This window comes from Vipera berus (genome assembly GCF_964194415.1).
Source record: "Vipera berus genome assembly, chromosome: 9".
Lineage (NCBI taxonomy): Eukaryota > Metazoa > Chordata > Lepidosauria > Squamata > Viperidae > Vipera > Vipera berus.
This window is the reverse complement of record NC_138212.1, coordinates 4416497-4439888: the sequence shown is the minus strand read 5'-3', so window position 1 is coordinate 4439888 and position 23392 is coordinate 4416497. Positions and strand designations below refer to the sequence as shown.

At 46.4% G+C, this 23392-nt stretch overlaps 1 protein-coding gene across 1 annotated transcript in view; it reads left to right on the top strand.

The window, feature by feature from the left end:
* The window catches only part of ATP1A3 (ATPase Na+/K+ transporting subunit alpha 3), a 32568-nt gene extending 10089 nt beyond the window's left edge, over window positions 1-22479 (top strand). Inside the window, exons 6-23 of the mRNA XM_081334974.1 lie at window positions 1203-1337; window positions 1789-1906; window positions 2643-2911; window positions 3610-3808; window positions 4193-4302; window positions 5655-5789; window positions 8215-8407; window positions 9995-10170; window positions 11165-11301; window positions 11978-12128; window positions 13255-13423; window positions 15227-15381; window positions 16656-16779; window positions 17224-17369; window positions 19504-19634; window positions 20379-20480; window positions 20619-20710; window positions 21915-22479. Coding sequence (XP_081191100.1) covers window positions 1203-1337; window positions 1789-1906; window positions 2643-2911; window positions 3610-3808; window positions 4193-4302; window positions 5655-5789; window positions 8215-8407; window positions 9995-10170; window positions 11165-11301; window positions 11978-12128; window positions 13255-13423; window positions 15227-15381; window positions 16656-16779; window positions 17224-17369; window positions 19504-19634; window positions 20379-20480; window positions 20619-20710; window positions 21915-21943 — 2571 coding nt within the window. The 3' untranslated portion in view covers window positions 21944-22479. The remainder of the gene's footprint in view (window positions 1-1202; window positions 1338-1788; window positions 1907-2642; window positions 2912-3609; window positions 3809-4192; window positions 4303-5654; window positions 5790-8214; window positions 8408-9994; window positions 10171-11164; window positions 11302-11977; window positions 12129-13254; window positions 13424-15226; window positions 15382-16655; window positions 16780-17223; window positions 17370-19503; window positions 19635-20378; window positions 20481-20618; window positions 20711-21914) is intronic.
* Window positions 22480-23392: the final 913 nt, after the last annotated feature.

Below are 23392 nucleotides of genomic sequence, written 5' to 3'. Positions count from 1 at the left end.
TACAGTTTAGTTAAAGTTAGTAGTATAGTTGTTAAATGAAAGTGGCTTCCCCCATTGTGCTGGCTTGTAAGAAGGTCGCAAAAAGGGGATCACGTGATCCCGGCATGCTGCAAACCCTCATAAATCTGAGTCAGTTGCCAAGTGTCTGAATTTTGATCGCGTGACCACGGGGATGCTGCAACGGTCGTTAAGTGTGAAAAACGGCCTTACGTCACTTTGTTCAGTGCCGTTGTAACTTTGAATGGTGACTAAATGAACTGTTGTAAGTTGAGGACTACCTGTATTCCAATTTCCCATAAAGCTAAGCCCAAGCCATCTTTATAGGTAAGGTATCCTCATTGACAGTATCTTTCAGCTCACCTGTTTGTAAAATGGGAGCAGACATTATGAGCCACTTCGGAGGATTTTGTGAGAAGGAATGGGTAACATAAGGTGCCATGCTGAGTTTATTTTTTAACCTTGTTTTTCCAGTGTGTGTCATGTGAACCCAGACTGTTAAATTAATTTAGGATTCAGTTTATTGTACGATGTCAAAAAGGGGTTTCATTAATTGTCTGGTTAAGTCTATTGAGTGAACACAACTGTTTAGAATCATGGGTTTATGAGATCAGATGTGAAACCTTTCCAAGAGCTAAATGTCTGTGGAGATGCTCAGTCCTCCAGGTCCTGGTTGTCCCAAAGATGCTTTTTTCATGAGGCAACTGGACTTCCTTGTTTTTCTTTGAAGACCTTTCGCTTCTCATCCAAGAAGCTTCTTCAGCTCTAACTGGATGGTGGGGAGTTCTTCAAAGTCTTCAAAGAAAAACAAGGAAGTCCAGTTGCCTCATGAAAAAGCATCTTTGGGACCACTTTGCACAAGCTGCTTGTGTGTAAGATAATAATACCTAGAATAACACCATGTTCTCTCCTGGAGACAACTTGGCTACCTCCAGACATGTTGGGTCTCCCAATGTACATTCCTAGGCAATGTGAGCGTCGCATAGCCAATGAATTTGGAAAATGAAAGATTTAAGAAGAAATGTTTTAGGGCAGGGGTAGGCAACCTTGGCTCTTTTATGACTTGTGGACTTCAACTCCCAGAATTCCACGGGTCATAAAAGAGCCAAGGTTGCCTACCCCTGTTTTAAGGGAACATGTGTCAGCACCTGACTGAGAATCCGGAATATTTATTAATGTAACTAAGTTTGCTTTTCCTTTCAAAGCAAGCCCTGGTGATCAGAGAAGGCGAGAAGATGCAACTCAACGCTGAGGATGTGGTGGTTGGGGATCTGGTAGAGGTGAAAGGAGGAGACAGAGTCCCAGCTGACCTAAGGATCATCTCAGCTCACGGTTGCAAGGTTGGTGAAAATCTTAACAGACTCCTTCAGCTGTTGTTCCTTACAGCTCTTGAACGAACTGTCAAGGCACTGGGAATTGGAGCAATTCGTCCTGTCCTTTACCAACTGTTCTCTCCCATTAACCAAATCTAAGCGGAGAGATCAGATTACTGAGCTGTTGTGCAAGTTGTATCACTGAACAAACCTGCAGCTCGGGTTTCCCCGTTTCTTTTGTTCCACATGCACCGGAGAAGTGGAAGAGAAATGAATTTGGATCCTTGTCACAAAAGTGATCAGCTTTCCCAGACTTACGTAACATGCAAAAACCATCTGTCCTTTTTAAATGAGTTTGCAACGATTACGCTACGAGATCTGTCAGTTTGTTGACCTGCCAAATTTGAGATGAAACCAGGATAATTTTAACTGCAAGCCTTTCTAGTTGAATTAACATGGCACGGCGTTTTCTCTCTAGGTGGATAACTCCTCCCTGACCGGCGAATCCGAACCTCAGACCCGTTCTCCAGATTGTACCCACGACAATCCACTTGAGACCCGGAATATCACTTTTTTCTCTACCAACTGCGTGGAAGGTAGAGCTTGAGTTTGGGTTAGAATGAGCTTCCAGTTAGTCTAGACATCTTAAAGTTGCCTAATTTGAACAACACTGATTTAAGAGAACACATTAACACAGGCTTTGTGGCTGCTGGGCATATGTCCACCTTAATCTATGAGAAGGATTGCTAGAGAGAAATCTAGAGTAATTTAGTGAGGGCTTAATGTAAGAGAGGACCAGGCTAAGCCCAAGGGAGGTGGGGTCAAACACGTCATCAGTCTCAAGTCCCTTCATGACAACAAGAGATCTAAGTCCAGCCCACCTTGAATTCCGTTGATTCTTATCTACCGCCAATTTGCTTTGACTGCTAGTAGTTCAGATTCTTATAGAGAGCTTAAGCTCGCAATGAATCTTTATACCTATTTGAACTGCCTGGATTTTCTGATTTCCCTGGCGCTTTGACACCTAAATTAGCTTAATGGTTTGTGTCTCTCCTCAAGGAAGCCAGGAAGATTTGTAAGTTTCAGTTCGGTTATCAAACAGTGATTCTGAAATTGGTTTAAATATGGCTACGAGCAGTGAACCTCCGACACAAATCTACAGCAGAGATCACCAACCTGGGCTGAGGTTACAACTTCCAGAATTTCTAGCCAGAATGGTCAAGTTAGCTGGGAATTCTAGGAGCTATGGTCACACCAGATCTGGAAGTTGTTAGACTTGCAGAAAATTGGAGAGAGACTGCATGCCCATGGATTTGTGTCGTCTCCCACCAGGCACAGCACGTGGAGTTGTCATTGCCACTGGTGACCGGACAGTGATGGGTCGAATTGCCACCTTGGCTTCGGGCCTGGAAGTTGGCAAGACCCCCATTGCTGTGGAGATTGAGCACTTCATCCAGCTGATCACAGGCGTGGCTGTTTTTCTGGGGATCTCCTTCTTCGTCCTCTCTCTCATTTTGGGCTACAGCTGGCTAGAAGCTGTCATTTTCCTCATTGGCATCATCGTGGCCAATGTCCCTGAAGGACTCTTGGCTACAGTCACAGTGAGTACCTGGCCAGAGATCTCCAAAGAACTTCCTAGAGAAAATGGATGGAAACTAATCCAGGAGAGAAGCAACCTAGAACTAAGGAGACATTTCCTGACAGAGAGAACAATTAACCAGTGGAACAACCTAGAAGACCTACAAAGTTCCTTCCAACTCTGCTATTCTGTTATACGTATCTGTTAAAAAAAACCTGTGTTGATATCTTATCTTGGCTTCCCAAAAGTGGTGATGATGATATTCTAATATTCCATTAGAAAGAAATAGTGTAATGTTGGGCTCACCTTTTCAAGAATAATAGATTTGGGAGTATCTTGGAGGTCTTCTAGTTCAAACCCCTGCTCAAGCAGGAAACCCTATACCATTTCAGAGAAATGGTTGTCCATTATCTTCTTAAAAGCCTCCAGTGTTGGAGCACCCACAACTTCTGGAGGCAAGTCCTTCTGCTGATTGAATTGTCCTCACTGTCAGGAAATTCCTCCTTCATTCTAGGTTGCTTCTCTCTTTGATTAGTCTCCATCCGTTGCTTCTTGTCCTGCCTTCTGGTGCTTTGGAAAATAGGTTGACCCCATCTTCTTTGTGGGGGGGACCCTTAGATATTGGAACACTCTTGAGTTTCAATGAAAATGCCAGGTTGGGTATCTCTGGTAGGGGTCTTTTCCTTCAGCCCACCACAGAGTTGCATTCCCCCCCTTTAGGTGTGTCTGACCTTGACGGCCAAGCGCATGGCTCGCAAGAACTGCTTGGTGAAGAACCTGGAAGCCGTGGAGACCCTGGGCTCCACCTCCACCATCTGCTCAGACAAGACAGGGACCCTGACTCAGAACCGAATGACTGTTGCCCACATGTGGTTCGACAACCAGATCCATGAGGCCGATACCACCGAGGATCAATCTGGTGAGGATTATTATGGGGAAAGAGAACATCCTTTTTTCCTATCTTGCCTTGAGAGAGTTGACGGAGGACCTCTTCATAGGTGAAAGAATAGAAGCTGAGGGTTTCCTTGTCTTCTTGGGATCTCTAGCTCAGCTCTAGATCCACCCCAGATGCTCCCAGTTTTGCTTGCATGGTGAGAATTGTGTGTAACTGACTGAGCAAGACTGATGTAGAACCTTGATTGAAATCCCATCTTTCTGTTGTTCAAGATTTGACCCATTCTCCTTTACTCTTTCTCCCTCGCCCAATTCTCCTTTTTCTCCCAGGCCTACAGTTCAAGAGACCTCGCTTCTTAACCTAGAACTTCAGCCCTCACTAGCATCCTTTATTTTTTTTTAATTTCAGGCACGGCCTTTGATAAGAGCTCCCCCACCTGGTTGGCTTTGTCTCATGTTGCTGGGCTTTGCAACCGAGCTGTCTTCAAGGGGGGTCAAGAGAACGTGCCCATCCTCAAGGTGAGCGGAGGAGGGCCACTCCTTCTGAGGAGACATCACCTGGGCCCTAGCAGCATCTAGGACAGCGATGGAGAACCATTTAGAGACCGAGTGCCCAAAGTGCAACCCAAAACCCACTTATGTATCATTGGGTGCCGAGGGGGTGTGGACCATTGGGTGGATGTGGCACATTGAGTGGGCGTGGCCCATTGGGTGGGCGTGGCTGCGGTGGTAACAGCAGACTGGGTGGGACTAAAAAGTTCAATCAATCAATTCCAACTTTGCAAGATCTTTTTTTCCCCGCGAGAAGTTGAAATTGATTGAATCTTTTTTTTGCATGCGGTGGCGGAGACCTAAAGTGAAAAGGTTTTATAAAACCCAACTGAAGGCCTAGGACTGGGGCGATGGCGCATGCCCCCACAGATAGGGCTCTGCGTGCCACCTTTGGCACGCGTGCCATAGGTTCGCCACTACAGATCTAGCAAATTGAGAATGCTCATTGTACTGGAGATAAGGACAGGTGAAGCTGTGAAGGTTGAAGGTCAAGTATAAGGAAAAGAGTTTTAATTTCTATACTGTGTGATGAAGTATGAGAACCTAAGAATCAGCTTGCTGGATCAGGCCTAGGCCCAATTAACCAGCATTCCATCTTACATGGTGGCCCACCAGCTGCATCTAGAAAGCCCACCAGTAGGAGATCAAGACATCTGTTGTTGCTTACATATACTCTCTCTATATAGAAGTAGAGGGACGCGGTGGCTCAGTGGGTTAGGATGCTGAGCTTGTCGATCCAAAGGTCGGCAGTTTGGCGGGTCGAATCCCGAGTGCCGCGTAACAGAGTGAGCGCCTGTTACTCATCCCAGCTTCTGCCAACCTAGCAGTTCGAAAGCACGTAAAAATGCAAGTAGAAAAACAGGGACCACTATGGTGGGAAGGTAACAGTGTTCTGTGTGCCTTTGGCGTCTAGTCATGCCAGCCACATGACCACGGAGACGTCCTCGGACAAGCGCTGACTCTTCGGCTTTGAAATAGAGTTGAGCCCCTAGAGTTGGAAACGACTAGCACGCATGTGCGGGGGAATCTTTACCTTTACCTATATAGAAGTAGACTCTCTCCATGCCTGGAATCAGCACCAGGTCATCAGGTCTGGTAGCCTCTGATAGATCTGGTTCTCCAGCAATTGTACTGGACCTTTTTGAACCCACCTAATCTAGCAGCCGATCTTCTCCCGTGGCACCACTTCCTACACTTACGAATGTAGTTAGTTCCATCCTTAGGATGGTAGGGTGACGGTGAGTGATAGCAATGGGGAGAGAAGGCCAGGCTGCATGTCCAAACAAAGACAACTGAAATAATCCTCTTTCACCCCCAAGCGTGACGTAGCAGGAGATGCTTCTGAATCAGCCCTATTGAAATGTATCGAGCTTTCGTCTGGATCTGTGAAGCTGATGAGGGAGAAGAACAAGAAAGTGGCAGAAATCCCCTTCAACTCCACCAACAAATACCAGGTAGGGATTCTTGAGTGTCCCTCAAAGAGGTGTCTAACTCTAGAGTTGGGTGTCCTTTTATATAAACCAGGGTTGTCCCATCGTGGCAACCTTAAGACCTGTGGACTTCCACTCCCAGAATTCCTAGTCAGCCTAACTGGCTGGGGAATTCTGGGAGTTGAAGTCCACAGGTCTTAAAGTTGCCAAGATTGGAGACCTTTGATATAAACAGAAGCCTTGGTGGAGCAGTGGGCTAATGCCTCCTTTAGTGACACCAGCTGCCTGCAATTAGTGCAGGTTCGAGTCCCACCAGGCTCAAGGTTGACTCAGCCTTCCATCCTTCCGAGGTAGGTCAAATGAGGACCCAGATTGTTGGGGGCAATTAAGCTGACTTTGTAATAATGCCGCTTGGGGGGGAGAAAGCCCTAATAAGCAGGCATATACATAGAATGAAGGCTACTGCTAAGCACATTGATTTGTGCTTAGATTGTAAGCCGCCCTGAGTCTTCGGAGAAGAGCAGGATATAAATGGGATTAAAATAAAAAATTAAAAAAATAAAAAATAAAAATAAAAGTTCTTCTTGAACTGAAAGCAAAACTAATGTCCTCAGGGTGTTGAGTAGCACCATTAAAAAAAACCGTCTGAAGGTGGCATTTTTAGGCTTAGCTCACATTGACAATATATTTTGATTTCCAACATTATCTAGTTTCTTACATCAAAAACAACCCCTAAAGAACTCTATAGTAATTAGAACTATTTAGGACTAATTTAGTTTAGAAGTTTAGAACTAAGAGTAAGTACAGATAGTCCTCGACTTGCAACTGTTCATTTTGTGACTGTTCCAAGGTACAATGGCACCGACAAAAGGAATTTATGATCAGTTTTCATGCTTATGACCTTTGCAGCATGGTCATGTGATCAAAATTCAGATACTTGGCAACTTGACTCATATTTATGACGGCTGCAGTGTCCCGTGGTCATGTGGTCATCTCTGTGACCTTCTGACAAAGTCCATGGGGAAGGCAGATTCAATTAACAACTGTCTTACTAACTTAACAACTGCAGTGATTCACCTAGCAACTGTGGCAAGAAAGATCACAAAATGGGGCAATGCCCACTTAGCAAATGTCTGACTTAGCAACAGAAAATTTGGGCTCAATTGTAGTTCGTACGTCGAGGACCACCTGTATTAATTAGAACTCTAGAATTAAGCGTAAGTAGTGATTAGAACGATTCTAAATTAATTCCCCCGATCCTTTTTTTTTTAAGAAAAAGAACAACAACCACACACAGAAAAGAAGAAAAATGCATAATTTGGAAGCTTGGATGAAGTCATTTATCAGGAAACGTGTATCAGGCCATCTTGTGCATCAGAACCATCCTACTGATGGTTCTCTGTTCTGAAATTGTAGAGCCAACACAGTCTCCACATTCTGGGAATCTCAGCCCATCAGCGTTAATCCCCGTCTTTTCTGCCGACATGTGGGAAGGATTAGCTAGGATTCTCAGTGTGCTATGACCTGGAATAAAATTGGCAAATCAATTCCAGAGACAAAGGGGTGGTGCCCCCAGGGCTTTTTTCCTCATAGAACGCTCAGAACGGAGTTCCGACACCTTTTTGGGATGGAACCTTGTAGGGTTGTATACAAGGTGGGTTGTATGACATGTGTGAGTTCCGGCACCTTTTTCTTTTACAAAAAAAGCACTATGTCATATTGATATGCATTGCTGGTATTGTTGCGTAGGTCTAAAACTGATGGATCTTGGCTAACATCTGATGGCCGATGCAATGTTTATAGAGATTCTCAGTCTTCCAGGTCATGGTTGTCCCAAAAGTGCTTCTTCAAAAGGCAACTGGACTTTGTTTTGTCTTTTGAAGATATTTCGCTTTGCATCCGAGAAGCATCTTCAGATCACAAACAGTCTGTAGCTCTAAGATTCAAGCGAGATCATTGCTTAAGATCTGGCCATCCAGAGGTGCTCCTTCGGATGAGAAGCGAAACGGCTTCGGGAGAGAAAACGAAGAAAGTCCAAATTGCCTTTTGAAAAAGCACCTTTGGGACACCGATGCAACGTTGGTTTCTGCTAGAGCACAGTGAAACAAATCAAGATGATTGTGACATACAATGCAAACTTCCAAAGAGAGCATTTGTAGCTCATGGTTGAACTGTGGGGTCCTTGGTGCTCTCTGAGCTTGGGGGTTTTCTTGCAGATGTTTCATTAGCAAACGAGGGAACGTCGCCAGTGCATTGCGAGAAAACCGCCAAGCTCAGAGCGCACCAAGGACCCCAAGCAATCCAAACTTTGCCTGTTTTTGCGGGCATCACGTTTTGCCACTCTGCATTGCACTCCATGAGCAATGTGTGGCAAGCGGGGGCCTCCGCTGTTGTAATCTGCAAGTCTTCTTTTGGTCCCGAGAGATCTGGTCTTCTGCTCCCGTTGCAGCTCTCGATTCATGAGGTCGAGGACCCCAACGATAACCGCTACCTGCTGGTGATGAAGGGAGCCCCTGAACGTATCCTGGACCGGTGCTCCACCATCCTGGTCCAAGGCAAAGAACAGCTTCTCGATGAAGAAATGAAAGAAGCTTTCCAGAACGCTTACTTGGAACTCGGAGGACTTGGAGAAAGGGTGCTTGGTAGGACTGGCTGGGGAGAGGATGTTGGGTTGTTGAAGGACTAGAGAAGGCAAGACACCAATGGGCGGAAGGCCTAGATGTCATACAACACCTTGGAAAAGCCAACGAGTTGTTTGTTTGTTTTGAAAGAAAAAAGCCAGCAAGAAGTCAGATACCTCTGTAGAAACTTAGGTATCATTTCAGAATCCAGATGTTTCAAGATAGATAGGTGACCCTGGGCAGAAATCAACTTTAAAAATATCACCCACTTCTACAGCTAGTATGACGTAGTAATCAAGGTATTGGTCTAAGACTGGGCAATTGTAGGAGAAGATAGTCTCTTCTTGCCGCTGTTGTGATGTGTAAAATCAAATATAGGTTTTGTTTGTTAATCTTTTCTGGCATTATACCTAATAAAAGAATATTTGCGCAATATTGGAAAAATGAAGGAATACCACCAGATGAAGAAATAATTTTAAAAAATATTGGAATGTGCAGAGATGGACAGATTGACTGAAAGGAAAAAAAGAAACAGAATATTATCAAACCTGGGACTTACTTTACCGATGGTAAGAGGAAAGAATGAAGGATTAGGAATTAAATATATATTAGCGTATTTAAACTCAGACAGCACGCTGGTTGAAAAATTATTATAAGTATGGAAAAAACTAGTAAAATCTTATTAAAAAGAATAAGAAAAAAAGACAGTCTCTAGTTAGGAAGGATGCTTAATTGAAAGGGGCATCAAGCTGTGCTGAGGATTCTGTAACAATCTGACAAGCATTAATGAAGTTTGGTTGTGGCTTAGAGGGTTGTGCGAATCAAGTCCTTATGGCTTTATAAACCATCGTTCATGACTTAGTGCAGCCTTTCGCAACCTGGTTACGCAGCAGACAAACGGAGTTCAGTTTTCAGAGTATTCAGCAATGGCCATACTGGCTGGGGAATTCTGGGAGTTGAAGTCTAAACATCTTCATCCTGCCAAAATTGAGGAACACTGGCCTAGGCAGGGGTAGGCAACCTTGGCTCTTTTATGACTCGTGGACTTCAACTCCCAGAATTCCTGAGCCAGCATGGCTCAGCTTGGAAACTTCTGCCTTTCCTCTCAGCACAGCTGGCTCAGGAATTCTGGGAGTTGAAGTCCACAAGTCATAAAGCGGCCTAGGCCTAGGCCAGGGGTAGGTGACCTTGGCTCTTTTATGACTGGTGGACTTCAACTCCCAGAATTCCTGAGCCAGCATGGGGGAACTATGGCCCCCTCATGACTCGTGGACTTCAACTCCCAGAATTCCTGAGCCAGCATGGCTCAGCTTGGAAACCTCTCCCTTTCCCCTCAGCGTGACTGGCTCAGGAATTCTGGGAGTTATTTATTTTATTTATTTTATTGGATTTATATCGTTGAAGTCCATGAGTCATAAAAAGAGCCAAGGTTGCCTACCCCTGGCCTAGAGTGTTATCTCAGAGCCAGTCCTGAATGGCTTACCTTACATTGGGGTGTCCGTAGCCTCTAAGATACAAGCAAAATCATTGGCTAGGATTTGGCAATCCAGGTTTCCAGGTCAAACTTTCCCTTTATTTTTCCCCCCTGACTGCCTTTTTTCCTTCCAGGTTTCTGTCACTACTACTTGCCTGAAGAGCAGTATCCCAAAGGGTTCGCCTTTGACTGTGATGACGTCAACTTTTCCACCGATAACCTCTGCTTTGTGGGACTCATGTCCATGATTGACCCACCCCGTGCTGCTGTGCCTGATGCTGTGGGGAAATGCCGAAGCGCTGGCATCAAGGTAAAGCAACAGGACAGTCTAGAACAGGGGTCCCCAAGTCCTGGGCTGTGGATTGGCACCGATCCGCAGTATTCCAGAAACTGGTCTACGCAAACAAGCAAAGCCCCATCCGTAGCATGCAGGCAACACACGAAACCACACCCCCTGCAGTCCACAGAAAAACCACTCTCTATGGAACCGGTCCCTGGTGCCCAAAAGGTTGGGGTTTGTTGGTCTAGAAAATGAACTGCAAGTATTTCCTTGAGTGAATAGCTAGACAGCTTTGCGTGGACACACTTTATTCAATTCAGAGATGTAATCCAGATGTAATCTGGCTTGAATGCAGGTGTCTTGAAATCTCTTTATCTCAACTTTGATACTCCAGAAAGCCAATTTGCTCTCCTAAGTAGACTTTGTTATTATTGTCTCCTTATAGCAACAAGATCTGGAATGGGTCATCTGCTCCCTAGAAGGTCACTGAAACACCTACACCATAAATACACTCCAATGCTCTTTAATCAATCAGTTTATCCGCAGATTCCAAAATCCAAGGTCCTCCTTTTTTGTCTTGAATTAATTAATGGATTGGCCCAAGCCTTGCATATTTGATATGATGTCAGAGCAGATGAGCCCATGGCAGCTTCTGGGTTGGATCAGACTGAAGATATAGCAGCCTGCAAACTGTCTAGGCCAGGGATAGGCAACCTTGGCTCTTTTATGACTCGTGGACTTCAATTCCCAGAATTCCTGAGCCAGCATGGCTCAGCTTGGAAACCTCTCCCTTTTCCCTCAGCATGACTGGCTCAGGAATTCTGGGAGTTGAAGTCCACGAGTCATAAAAGAGCCAAGGTGGCCTACCCCTGGTCTAGGCCTTCTTAGAAGTAAATGCCCTTCTCTCTCTCAGTACTTCCAACTCTTGGCAATGAATTGGGTTGGACAACTCATTCTGCTTTAGTGGACAGTCTTCATCTTCCCCAGGACTCCTTTGATAACCCTGTGTTTTTTTTCTCCACAGGTGATCATGGTGACAGGTGACCATCCCATCACAGCTAAAGCCATCGCCAAAGGTGTTGGAATTATCTCTGAGGGCAATGAGACCGTGGAAGACATTGCCGCCCGGCTAAATATTCCTGTCAGTCAGGTCAATCCCAGGTGAGGGGGCAGCAAGAGGGAGGAGACCAGTGTGTAGGTCTGGGGGAAAAAGTAAGAGCTTCCAGATCATCATGGAACACAGAGAACAAAGAGTTCGAAAACAGAGACGGGGCAAGGAAGTTGCATGCATGAGACTATTTTTCTTGTGCTTGTCACCCCATTTTGAAATGGCTTTCTCACTGAAGCTAGGCCTATATCAGGGGTGAAGCTAAGCCTATATCAGAGGTGTGCAACCTTGGTAACTTTAAGACCTGTGGACTTCAACTCCCAGAACCCCTCAGCCAGCCATGCTGGCTGGCTGAGGGATTCTGAGAATTGAAGCCCACACAAGACTCAGAGTCAGCAAGGTTGCACATCCCTGACTTAGACAATTCCAGAATTTAGGCTTTCTTCTCTGTGCATCGATTAGATATCTATTTAGTTGCGATGTCTCTCCCCTTCATTACCCTGTGTGGCAGTTCAATAGGTGATGGTTTGTTGGCGTCTCTCAGAGGGCTGTCGCCATTCACCCCGACGAAAGGCGGAAATGTAGTTGTGTGCTTGGGAATTCTTAGAAAAAAGGCAGGAAGACAAAGACAACAAAAACAACATTGAAATGACGAAACATAACAGTCCATAGTTAACACTCCGTCTGCGTATGGGGTGGTCATATGTCTACTATCTTTGGTCTACCTAGAGACGCCAAGGCTTGTGTGATCCATGGGACAGATTTGAAAGACATGTCTGCGGAACAAATGGATGAAATCCTACAGAATCACACCGAGATTGTCTTTGCCCGTACTTCTCCGCAGCAGAAACTCATCATTGTGGAAGGTTGCCAAAGACAGGTAGAGACTCAGAAGGATGTCCAGCCAACCATGTCATGCATCTGTATCTCATCCCATTAAATTTGTCTTCTTCAGCTAGCATGGAGTTCATCTAGGTCAGGGGTAGGCAACCTTTTATGACTCGTGGACCTCAGCTCCGAGAATTCCTGAGCCAGTCCACGAGTCATAAAAGAGCCAAGGTTGCCTACCCCTGATTCTAGGTAATGAAGGATTTTCAAGGCAGAACAGTGCGATACATATAAAAATATGCAACACAAAGTGCCTTGATTTACACACTGAGTCACTGAGAAAAGGATTTTGCTCATCCAATAGCATACAGATTCCATCCTCTGCTTCCTTTGAGAAGTCACTAAACGAACTGTTGCAAGTCGAGATCTACCTCTAATGTTCTCTGCAGTGAGACATTGTCCCAGGATATAGCTGGCAAGGTTGATGTCGGGAGCAAGTAACCCGAAGCACTCATGAAGAATCCCAAGCAGAAACTTTATTGCTAAGCACCTACGTTACAAGAATCTCACCAGACTGATAGCATTCCCTTGGGAAAGGTCAGATAGGGCTTCAGAAATTCTTGGGGAGGTCAGGTCTGTGCCACTTTCTAGAACAGAACAGAACAGAGTACAGAATAGGAAAGAATAGAATGAAAGAATAAAATAGAATAGATGACAGAATAGAATAGAGTAGAGTAGAATAGAGTAGAGTAGAATAGAGTAGAGTAGAATAGAGTAGAGTAGAATAGAGTAGAGTAGAGTAGAGTAGAGTAGAGTAGAATAGAATAGAATAGAATAATATAGAATAGAATAGAGTAGAGTAGAGTAGAGTAGAGTAGAGTAGAGTAGAGTAGAGTAGAGTAGAGTAGAGTAGAGTAGAATAGAAACAAAACAAAACAAAACAAAACTTTATGGTCACTTTAAATGTCCATTAATCAGCATACATTAAAACGAGTTCAGGTTGCAGACAGCTCTCAAAGGGGAACCATGAGACGCCCTAGAGTAGGTTGAGGACCGCTGTTTCCTACCGCTGTTTTCTCCCTCCAAACCATCCCTTTCATCCTCTCCCAGCCATCTTTCGCAACAGCACCTGTCCTCTGTTTCTGACGCTGCCTTCCTTCCCCCCCTCCCCCCCCCAGGGTGCAATTGTGGCCGTGACTGGGGATGGAGTGAACGACTCACCCGCCCTGAAAAAGGCCGACATCGGAGTCGCCATGGGCATCGCCGGCTCGGATGTCTCCAAACAGGCTGCGGACATGATTCTCCTGGATGACAACTTCGCCTCTATTGTCACCGGAGTTGAGGAAGGTCAGCAAGTTCCCTTCCCTCTGAAACAGTCGGACGGAGGGTAGAACTCCGTTGTAGGGACCGTTAGTATCTTATTTCTGGGAGGAAGGTCACGCAGGTCGTCCTTGACTTACCACCTCAACTGAGCCCAGAAATTATGTTGCTAAGTGAGAAATTCATTCATGAGCTTTGCCCCCCCCCTTAACCATTTTTCTTGCCACATCACCGCAGTTGTCAAACTAGTCAGACTGTTGTTCAGCGAGTCTGGTTTCCTCGTTGACTTTGCTCGTTGGAAGGTCACCAAAGGGGGATCACGCGACCCCAGGAGACACGGCGACCGTCGTAAACAGGAGCCCGTTGTCAAGCATCTGAATGTAAATCGCGTGGCCCTGGGGAGGCTGCCACGGTCGTAAGTGTGAAAAACGGTCGTAAGTCGCTTTTTCAGTGCCGTTGCAACTTCGGTCACTAACGGGACTGAAGGAGTACCTGAATGGCATCAGGATTCAGGGCAGGATTCTACCAAGGGTCACAACCGATGTGTCTCATATGCCACTCTGTAGATGGGAGCAAGGAATTGATAAGCTTAAAATGGCAAGTTCTGCAGTCTAGTTTCAAAATTTATCTGCCAGGAATCAGCTCAGTCCTTCAGGAAAAGCTGTTTCCCTTCTTCCCTGCGGCTGCTTAATGGAAACAGAGCCCCTAACTCAGGGGTAGGCAACCTTGGCCCTTTTATGACTCGTGGACTTCAACTCCCAGAATTCCTGAGCCAGCATGGGGGAACTATGGCCCCCTCATGACTTGTGGACTTCAACTCCCAGAATTCCTGAGCCAGCACGGTTCAGCTTGGAAACCTCTCCCTTTCCCCTCAGCATGGCTGGCTCAGGAATTCTGGGAGTTGAAGTCCATGAGTCATAAGAGCCAAGGTTGCCTGCCCCTGCCCTAAGGGGACACTATAGGACATCTTAGCTCAGAGACACAACAGGGAAGAGGAGACATAAAGAAATAGTGCATTCAAGTGTTGTAAATCACACTTAGGTGACCACAGTTGTAAATGCAGGCTGGTTGCCGAGTAGCCCACATATGGTCATGTGACCATGGGGTGGTGGTGGCGGCAGCCATCAGAACTTCAAATCTGGGTTATAAGTAGTTTTTGGGAGGTTGACTGTAACTTTGAGCACTTGCTAAGCAGTTGGTCATAATTCGAGGACTACCTGTGTTATAATCTTCTTGCTACAGCTAGTTCTATGACTTACAACAGTTCCTATAGTGATGGTTCAAAGTTACAACGGCCCTGAAAAAAGTGTGACTTATGTTTTTCACACTTACCAAGCCTTTGCCGCTTCCCCGCAGTCACGTGACTGAAATTCCAGCGCTTGGCAACCGACCCGTATTTCTGATCGTTGCCATGTCCTGGAGTCATGTGGTCTCCTTTGGTGACCTTCTATCGAACAAAGTCAATGGGGAAGCCGGATTCACTTAGCAACTGTGTTGCTCACTTAACAACGGCATTGATTCATTTTAACAACCGGGGCAAGAAACGTCGAAATAGAAAGCGCAACACACGTAAACAAATATCTCACTTCGGAAACATAAATTCTAGGGTCAGTTACACTTGTTGTAAGTCGAGGACTTCCTGTATTTGCTCTTTTCCCAGAGACCCCTTTCTAAGCTCTGAAAGAGGAGGGGGTGAGAGTTACTAACCCTATGCTGGGGGGGGGGAAGAAGAGAAGAAGCTTGTAGCAACAGTGTTGATTTTGGGGAAGCCTGCTTCTCCTGCTCCCCAGGTGTGCCCCATTCTCTCCCCGTTTGTCTCCCCTTCTCCAGGACGCCTAATTTTTGACAATCTGAAGAAATCCATTGCCTACACCTTGACCAGCAACATCCCTGAGATTACTCCCTTTCTGCTCTTCATCATGGCCAACATCCCTCTGCCTTTGGGCACCATCACCATCCTTTGCATTGACCTGGGCACTGACATGGTGAGTTCTCCCCCTTGCATCCATTGATCCTCCAACTCTCTCCTGTACTTTGCGAGCCTTTTCACAGACAAAGGGAGGTCTCCATTCCCAGAATTCCTGAACCTGAGCTTGGTCCTTATTTGCAAGGGACAGCAGATGCTGGCCTGGATCATTTTTTTGGTTGAAGATGGGAAGGAACAGAACCCTGTGCCAATGAAGTTGATGCAAATGAAACCAGTTCGGTCTAGGGCTTAAGGCACCAGGCTAGAAACTGGGAGAGTGTGAGTTCTAGTTCTGCTTTAGGCGTGAAAGCCAGTTGAGTGACTTTGGGCCAATCGCCAGAAGATGGTGAGTTCTAGTCCCACCTTACATTTGAAAAACAGCTTGAGCGACTTTGAGCGAATCACCGGGAGACGGTGAGTTCTAGTTCCACTTTAAGCATGCAGGTCGGTTGGATGACGTTGGGCCAGTCCTTCTCTCTCAGCCCAGCTTACCCCACCTCACAGGGTTGATGTGGGGAACATAGGAGGAGGAAAGAATATTAGGAATATTCCCCACCCTGAGTTATTTATATAAAAAAAGATAAAGGTGGTATATAAATAAATATGACCATAATTCTCTGCACATAGGAAATGTGGGCTAGTTTAGAGACCTTGCCTTACACAAAAAAAAATTCATGCAGGATATCTTCTTACTACCTTCTCATGCTTGTTAAGTCCTTTGACCCCTCAAGGACTTTGGGAACCCTAATTCTTACAACCAAATTTTCCTGTTACCTTTTGTGCAACTGGGCAGATGCATCTAATATTTGACTGATATTTACAGCCCGAGCAGGAAACAGAGGCACAGAATCATATCTCTTGCAGAAGTAGGATACCCTTGGATATCTTTGAAAAGAATGAATACATGAGTCAAAGAACGAAAGAGAAAAGAAAAGGATGGCAAAAGAAGTCATAAAGTTGGTAGGGATGGCCCAAAGCAGCCTGTTTTGTTTTGTTTTTTTCATTCTGGTCCTTTCCTCCAGCGACTGGAGTGAGAAAAAGCTAAGCCTTCAAGGGTGAGACAAAGCTTGTAATCTAGCCTAGGGGTCCCTTGGACCGGCACCGGGCAGCGGCATGCCAGAAACCAGGACGCGCAAAGAAGCATCCGCGGGATGCAGGCAGCACACAAAACCACACACCCTCCGGTCCGTGGAAAAACCTCTCTCCACGGACCTGGTGGTGCCTGGTGCCCAAAAGGTTGGGGACCTCCGCTCTAGCCAACTCTACAATCTCCATTCTTTCTTTTCCTTCTAGGTGCCTGCCATCTCCTTGGCTTACGAAGCAGCTGAGAGCGACATCATGAAGCGTCAGCCCCGAAACCCCAGGACTGACAAGCTGGTGAATGAACGGCTCATCAGTATGGCCTACGGGCAGATTGGTAAGTGAGGTGCCAGCAACCAGGAGGGGTAAGCTCAGAGGTTGACTTTAGGAGATGGGAGATGGACTGGACGAGGTCGGCCTCGTCCTCGTCAGGGGATCTTTATAGGGCATCGCTCTGGGGCATTGTAGCACACTTTACAGGGCATTATATTATTATTTTATAGGGCACTGCGATAGCTATTATAGCACTATGACTATAATGGCTATATAGGGCAGTGCATGCCAAAACAACTAGACACAGAGACAGGTTTTTTTTTTCCCTTGTGCCGTCATTCCGCTGAACACTTCTTAGAATAAAATAGAACTGCAAGGGACCTTCAGTCATCAAAGAGCCAAGGTTGCTTGCCCCTAGGCTAGGGGATTCTGGGAGTTGAAGTCCATGCATCTTAAAGTTGTCGAGGTTGAGAAAGGATTTCCTCAACTCTCCTAAATTCTTTTCCAGGGATGATTCAAGCGCTGGGAGGCTTTTTTTCCTATTTTGTCATCTTGGCTGAGAACGGGTTCCTGCCCTCCGTTCTGGTTGGCATCCGTCTTAATTGGGACGACCGGACAGTCAACGACCTGGAAGATTCATACGGGCAGCAGTGGGTAAGTAGAGGAAAGCAGGAGAACCAAGGTAGCCATCTGGATCACTTGCAGAAAGGAAGGCTGAGGTCCAAGCCCTGCTTAGTGTCAGCTTTGTTTGAACAAGACTGCACAGGTAGTCCTCGCTTTACCAGAGTTTGTTCGGTGACCGTTCGAAGTTACGACGGCGCTGAAAAAAAGTGACTTGGGGACCGTTGTTCACACTTAACGACCATTGCAGCATCCCCAGGGTCAGGTGATCAAAATTCAGAGGCTTGGCAACTGACTCGTATTTATGACGGTGGCAGCGTGCCGGGATCATGTGATCCCCTTTTGCAAACTTCTGACAAGCAAAGTCAATGGGGAAGCCAGCTTCTCTTAACAGCTTACCGACTGCAGGGATCCACTTAACAACGTGGTCGTAAAATGGTGCAAAATTCACTTAACAAACGTCTCCCTGACCAACAGACATTTGGGGCTCAATTGTGGCCGTAAGGCAAGGACGACCTGTACAAAGCGGTACTGGATGTTTTTTTAGATGTTCTTGCTCTGGGAATGTTTGTCTTTACATATCAGAAATTAAATCTGATCGCTCTTTATGCATTGGTGCTTGATTTCATTTCTGGTAATTGATGGTGCCTGTGTCTGGCCCTAACTGGTTTTCTGGAAATACAGTTCGCAGGGGCGATGTTGCAACGGATCTAGAATTTGTACCTTTGGAAGACACTATTTTCCAGTGTATTGGGACACTGCCTTTTGCTGAGAATGAGCATTGCTAGTTGAGATCTGTTTTAATTTTCTGTGTCTTTTTCTGCTCTCCATCATTTGCTGGGTTTCGGCTGCTGGAAGGGCGATCAAATGGGAGAGAGCTGGATTCAGACACCCCGAGGCCCTAAGCTGTGGGAAGCGATAGACGCTGTATTTGGCAAGCGCTAAAAGAGAAGGAAGCTGAGAGCCTAACTTGGCAAGCATGTTGGCCAGATGCAGAACAAACCCGTGATGGGCCAGGAAGAGCCCTCTTTGACACATCACGTCACGAAAGATGAGAAAGCAGCAGAAACAAAGCATATCTTATTTAATCAGGATGGCATAAGCCATAGGAGAGGGCTGAATTAATGGGCATTGTCATAAACTATAGTAAAAGCCCAGCCATTGAATCACATTCTGAAATTTACAGATTTACAGAACTATAGAGTAGGAAGGGACCTTGGAGGTCGTCTAGTCCAACCCCCTGCTCAGGCAGGAAACCCTATGCCATTTCAGACACAGGGTTGTCTGGTCTCTTTTTAAAAACTTCCAGTGTTGGAGCATTCACCACTTCTGGAGGCAGGTTGTTCCACTGGTTAATTGTTCTCACTGTCAGGAAATTTCTCCTTAGTTCTAGGTTGCTTCTCTCCTTGATTAGTTTCCATCCTTTGCTTCTTGTCCAGCCTTTGGGTGCTTTGGAGAATAGCTTGACTCTCTCTTCTTTGTGGAAAACCCTGAGATATTGGAAGATGGCTATCATGTCACTCCCAACCCTTCTTTTCTTTAAACTAGACATACTAAATTCCTGCAACCATTCTTCATACATTTTAGCCTCCGGTCCCCTGATCATCTTTGTTGCTCTTCTCTGCCCTCTTTCCAGAGTCTCAAGATCTTTATGTCATGGCATTCAAAGCCGGATGCCATATTCCAAGTGTGGTCTTACCAAGGCGTTATAAAAGTGGTACTAACACTTTACATGATCTTGATTCTATCCCTCTGTTAAGGCAGCCTAGGACTGCGTTGGCTTTTTGGGGCAGCTACAGCACACGGCTGGCTCATATTTAAGTGATCGTCCATTAAGACTCCAAATTCTGAGAGGCTCCTTCAAAGTGTGCAGCCCTAAGCTGTAGTTTGCTGACTTGATCCTTGCTCCAGCTTGGGGATTGATAGATATTGCCAACGTCACTCAGATTAATTTGGAACTGAGCCTTTGCTGAATGAACAGCAGGATTGCAGCCGCTATTGCACAGTACGGGGGAGTGGAGAAAGGGAGAATGGAGGAATTGCCATCTTCCCCTTGCACTCCACCAAGAGCCTAGTCTTGAACCCAGAGAGCAAGTTGCCATGCCAGGAAGGAAGACAATGCTGGAAGAGGGTGCAGACCATTGATTGCCTGCTGTTCTCCTCCTAGACCTACGAGCAACGCAAAGTGGTGGAGTTCACCTGCCACACCGCCTTCTTCGTTAGCATCGTGGTGGTGCAATGGGCTGACTTGATTATTTGCAAAACCAGAAGGAATTCCGTCTTCCAGCAAGGCATGAGGTACGGCAGCTGGTGGGTTTCCCGTTTGCCAAAGAAAGAGCATAAAAGCCACCTTGGAACCAAGAAGAGAAATGGTGGGAACACAGCCATTCTCTGCGAGGAAAATATGACGCTTAAAGGGAGGAATGGCCCATTCAGGTTGTCAAAGCAAGAACATCTGATGTTCTTTGACGATGGTGGTTAGGTCTGGGTAGCAATGATGCAGAGCGGGTATAGGGTGCTGATGTTATTTTTTTTCTTCCTTTCACCACCTATCAATCCATCCGTCTGTCCATCCATCTATCCATGCAACCATCCATCTATCGTCCTCTCTCTGTCCTTCACTCCCTCTACACATCTGTCTATTCATCTGATATCTTTCGCTCTCCATCCCTGCATCCCTCCATCTCCATCTATCCATTTCCTCTCCATCCATCTCTCTACCCCATCCATTTCTTCCTCTCTCCCCATCTGTCTTTCTTTTCATCCCTCCATCTGTCCATCCCTCCATCTCCATCTATCCATTTCCTCTCCATCCATCTCTCTAACCCCATCCATTTCTTCCTCTACCTCCCCATCCATCTTTCCTTTCACCCCTCCATCTGCCCATCCCTCCTTCCTTCCCTCCCTCCCTCCCTCTCTCTATCTCCATCCATCCATTTCCTCTCCCTCCATCTATTTCTTCCTCTCCCTCTCCATCTATCTTTCCTTCCACCCCTCCATCTGTCCCTCCCTCCATCTCCATCTCTCCTCCCCACTTCTCAGAAACAAGATTCTCATTTTCGGCCTCTTTGAGGAGACTGCCTTAGCCGCCTTCTTATCCTACTGCCCCGGTATGGACGTGGCCCTAAGGATGTATCCTTTGAAGTGAGTACCAGCTTTTTATTTTGTGTGTGTGTGTGTGTGGGGGGGCAACTTGTTGGAATGTGAAGGGCTGGGCGGTCTCTGATCCAGGACTTTCCCTCCCCTTCCCTCCCGGGCTGAATGTCTACATTCTCTCTCCAGGCCAAGCTGGTGGTTCTGTGCTTTCCCGTACAGTTTCCTCATTTTTGTGTACGATGAAATCCGTAAACTCATATTGCGTCGCAACCCAGGAGGTGAGAGGGGGGGCGGGAGAGATGGCTGCTGGTGGTGGTGGGAGTTATGAGGGCCTGTTTGGGCTGCAAGGTTTACAGAGACATCCCTGCCCAGAGAATAGAAGCTGTCAATCCTGGGGCTTTACAAGAAGGCTTCCTGTTTTTAGTTCGAGATTTTTGCATTTATTGGTCATGTTGCAAACAGGCCTAAGGAAAGTATGTTTTTTCTTTGGGGAATTCATGAACCAAATGATTCTTTCTCCCTTATTGTCCTCAATGCACTTTGAGTTCTTTCCTTTCCCTTTCTTTCTTTCTTTCTTTCTTTCTTTCTTTCTTTCTTTCTTTCTTTCTTTCTTTCTTTCTTCTTTCTTTCTTTCTTTCTTCCTTCCTTCCTTCCTTCCTTCCTTCCTTCCTTCCTTCCTTCCTTCCTTCCTTTCTTTCTTTCTTTCTTTCTTTCTTTCTTTCTTTCTTTCTTTCTTTCTTTCTTTCTTTCTTTCTTTCTTTCTTCCTTCCTTCCTTCCTTCCTTCCTTCCTTCCTTCCTTCCTTTCTTTCTTTCTTTCTTTCTTTCTTTCTTTCTTTCTTTCTTTCTTTCTTTCTTTCTTTCTCTTTCTTTCTTTCTTTCTTTCTTTCTTTCTTTCTTTCTTTCTTTCTTTCTTTCTTTTTCTTTCTTTCTTTCTTTCTTTCTTTCTTTCTTTCTTTCTTTCTTTCTTTCTTTCTTTCTTTCTTTCTTTCTTTCTTTCTTTCTCTTCTCTTCTCTTCTCTTTCTTCTCTTTTTCTTTCTTTTCCTTCTTCCTTCCTTTTCTTTCTTTCTTTTTCTTTTTTTCTTCTTTCCTTCCTTCCTCCCTCCCTCTTTTTCTTTTCTTGTCTTTTTTCCCCCTTTCCCTTCCCTTCCTCTCATTCTTCTCTCTTCTCCTTTCTTTACTTTCTTCCTCCCTTAATTTCCAAGCGCAAGGCTCCATTTTAGGGGTAGCCATTGGGGGGCCTCTTACCCACCATGCAGAACTGAGGCCAATTTCTTCAGCCATTCCCCCCCCCCCGTTCTTCCTGACTGGCTAATCATTATTTTCATGATCAATTTCATCGTCTTACCCAGGTGGGGGCGGGGTATAAATAAGGATCAGCCGAAACAGACAGGAGGGCTCTGGATCCTATTGGAAAAGGGAAGAGGGGGGGCAAACGGCCATCTGGTAATGAATTTCTAATGGATATTCCTTTTTCTTACAGGATGGGTGGAAAAAGAGAGCTACTACTGAATCTCTTCCTGTGCCCACTGCTGGTTGCCTCCCCTGCTGTGGGGGGGGAATCTTGACCCTCCCAAATTAGTCTTCTCTCCTGCCCCCCCCCTCCCATGACTACGAGAGATTGCAACACCAGGATCACATGCTGGGAGAGCGGAACAACCAACCAAGCCCTGCTTCCCCATGCCTTTTTCCCAGCCCCCACCCCCGACAGGACACCCTGACTTGTCCTGTCCTGCATGCATGTCCCAGACTGGACACAGGGGAGGGGAAAACTGCCCCCCCCCAGCTCCATCCCACTTCTCACCGACTTCTGCTCTCTGCCAAATTCTGCTTTGGTTTCTGGAGGCAGGCTGGGGAAGAGGGTCCGTGTGTGGGAGTGGGGGGAGAAAAATGTCCTGAGTGGGGGGTGGGGGTGGGGGTGGCTATGTGTCGATCTTTCTTGACCTCTGCAAAACCTCTAACTCCAACACTCAAATTCCCTTCTGGATCTGGGATGGAACGCAGGGACCAGCCTCCTCGAAACAACTTGCCTCGGAGAGGAGAGCCAAACAGGGATGGCGGTGGGGTGGGGGGTGGGGGGTGGGGTGCAGGGTGAAGGAGTATGACCTGGTTAGCACTAGTAGGATGTTAGATTGGGGGGGGAGCTGAATTACTGCTCTCCTCAGCCACTCTCTCCCCAGCCCGTGCCAATGTGTTCCCCCTTTCCTTTCCCCTGTGTGAGTGTGGTTGGGTGCGTAGGGGTGATTGTGTGTGTCTGCATGGGTGCAAATGAGGAGCGACAGAGGTCAGCTGCGACTCGCTTCCCAGCTGAGCCCAGCAAACTGAAACTCTTTGTTTTTAGACTAAAAAAAAACAACAGCGGGATTTTTTTTCCTCATTCCTCTTCCCCTTAAGCCAGCGAGTCTCCAGACTCGGCCATTTTCATACTTGTGGACTTCAACTCTCAGAATTGGATGTGTAGGGCTGGGGGATTCTGGGAGTTGAACTCCACAAGTCTTACAGTGGCCCTAATCCTTCAGCCTGACTCTGTAGATGTGTAAATGAAAACCGAAAACGGGGTGGGACTTCTTTCTTGTGCATGTACATTTGCTCTGCTAGCATCATGGCAGCAGTTTAAACCATCTTCCCTCCAGGGGTCTGCACCCATCGGAGACCAGACGGCCTTCGGGGGGGTTGCCCGTAACCCAGGGGAGGGGGTGACGTTTCGGGCTGTCTTCCAACTGGTGCTTAACTTTGGCCCCTCCCCTGGGTCCCACGCGCTCCTGTTTCTTGAGCCTGCGACTTCAGCCATAGCCCCTTCCCCAAAGAGCCCCCCCTCTAAACAGGGGGGCACGAGGGAAGGCATCACTCACTCCTGGTGGGTCGAAGGCGGTTTGATCGCGCTGGGCCTGTCCCACTCCACATCACATTAACCTTTATGTTCTTTGTAAGGTGGGAGGCGAGGGGAGTGGGGACATAAAT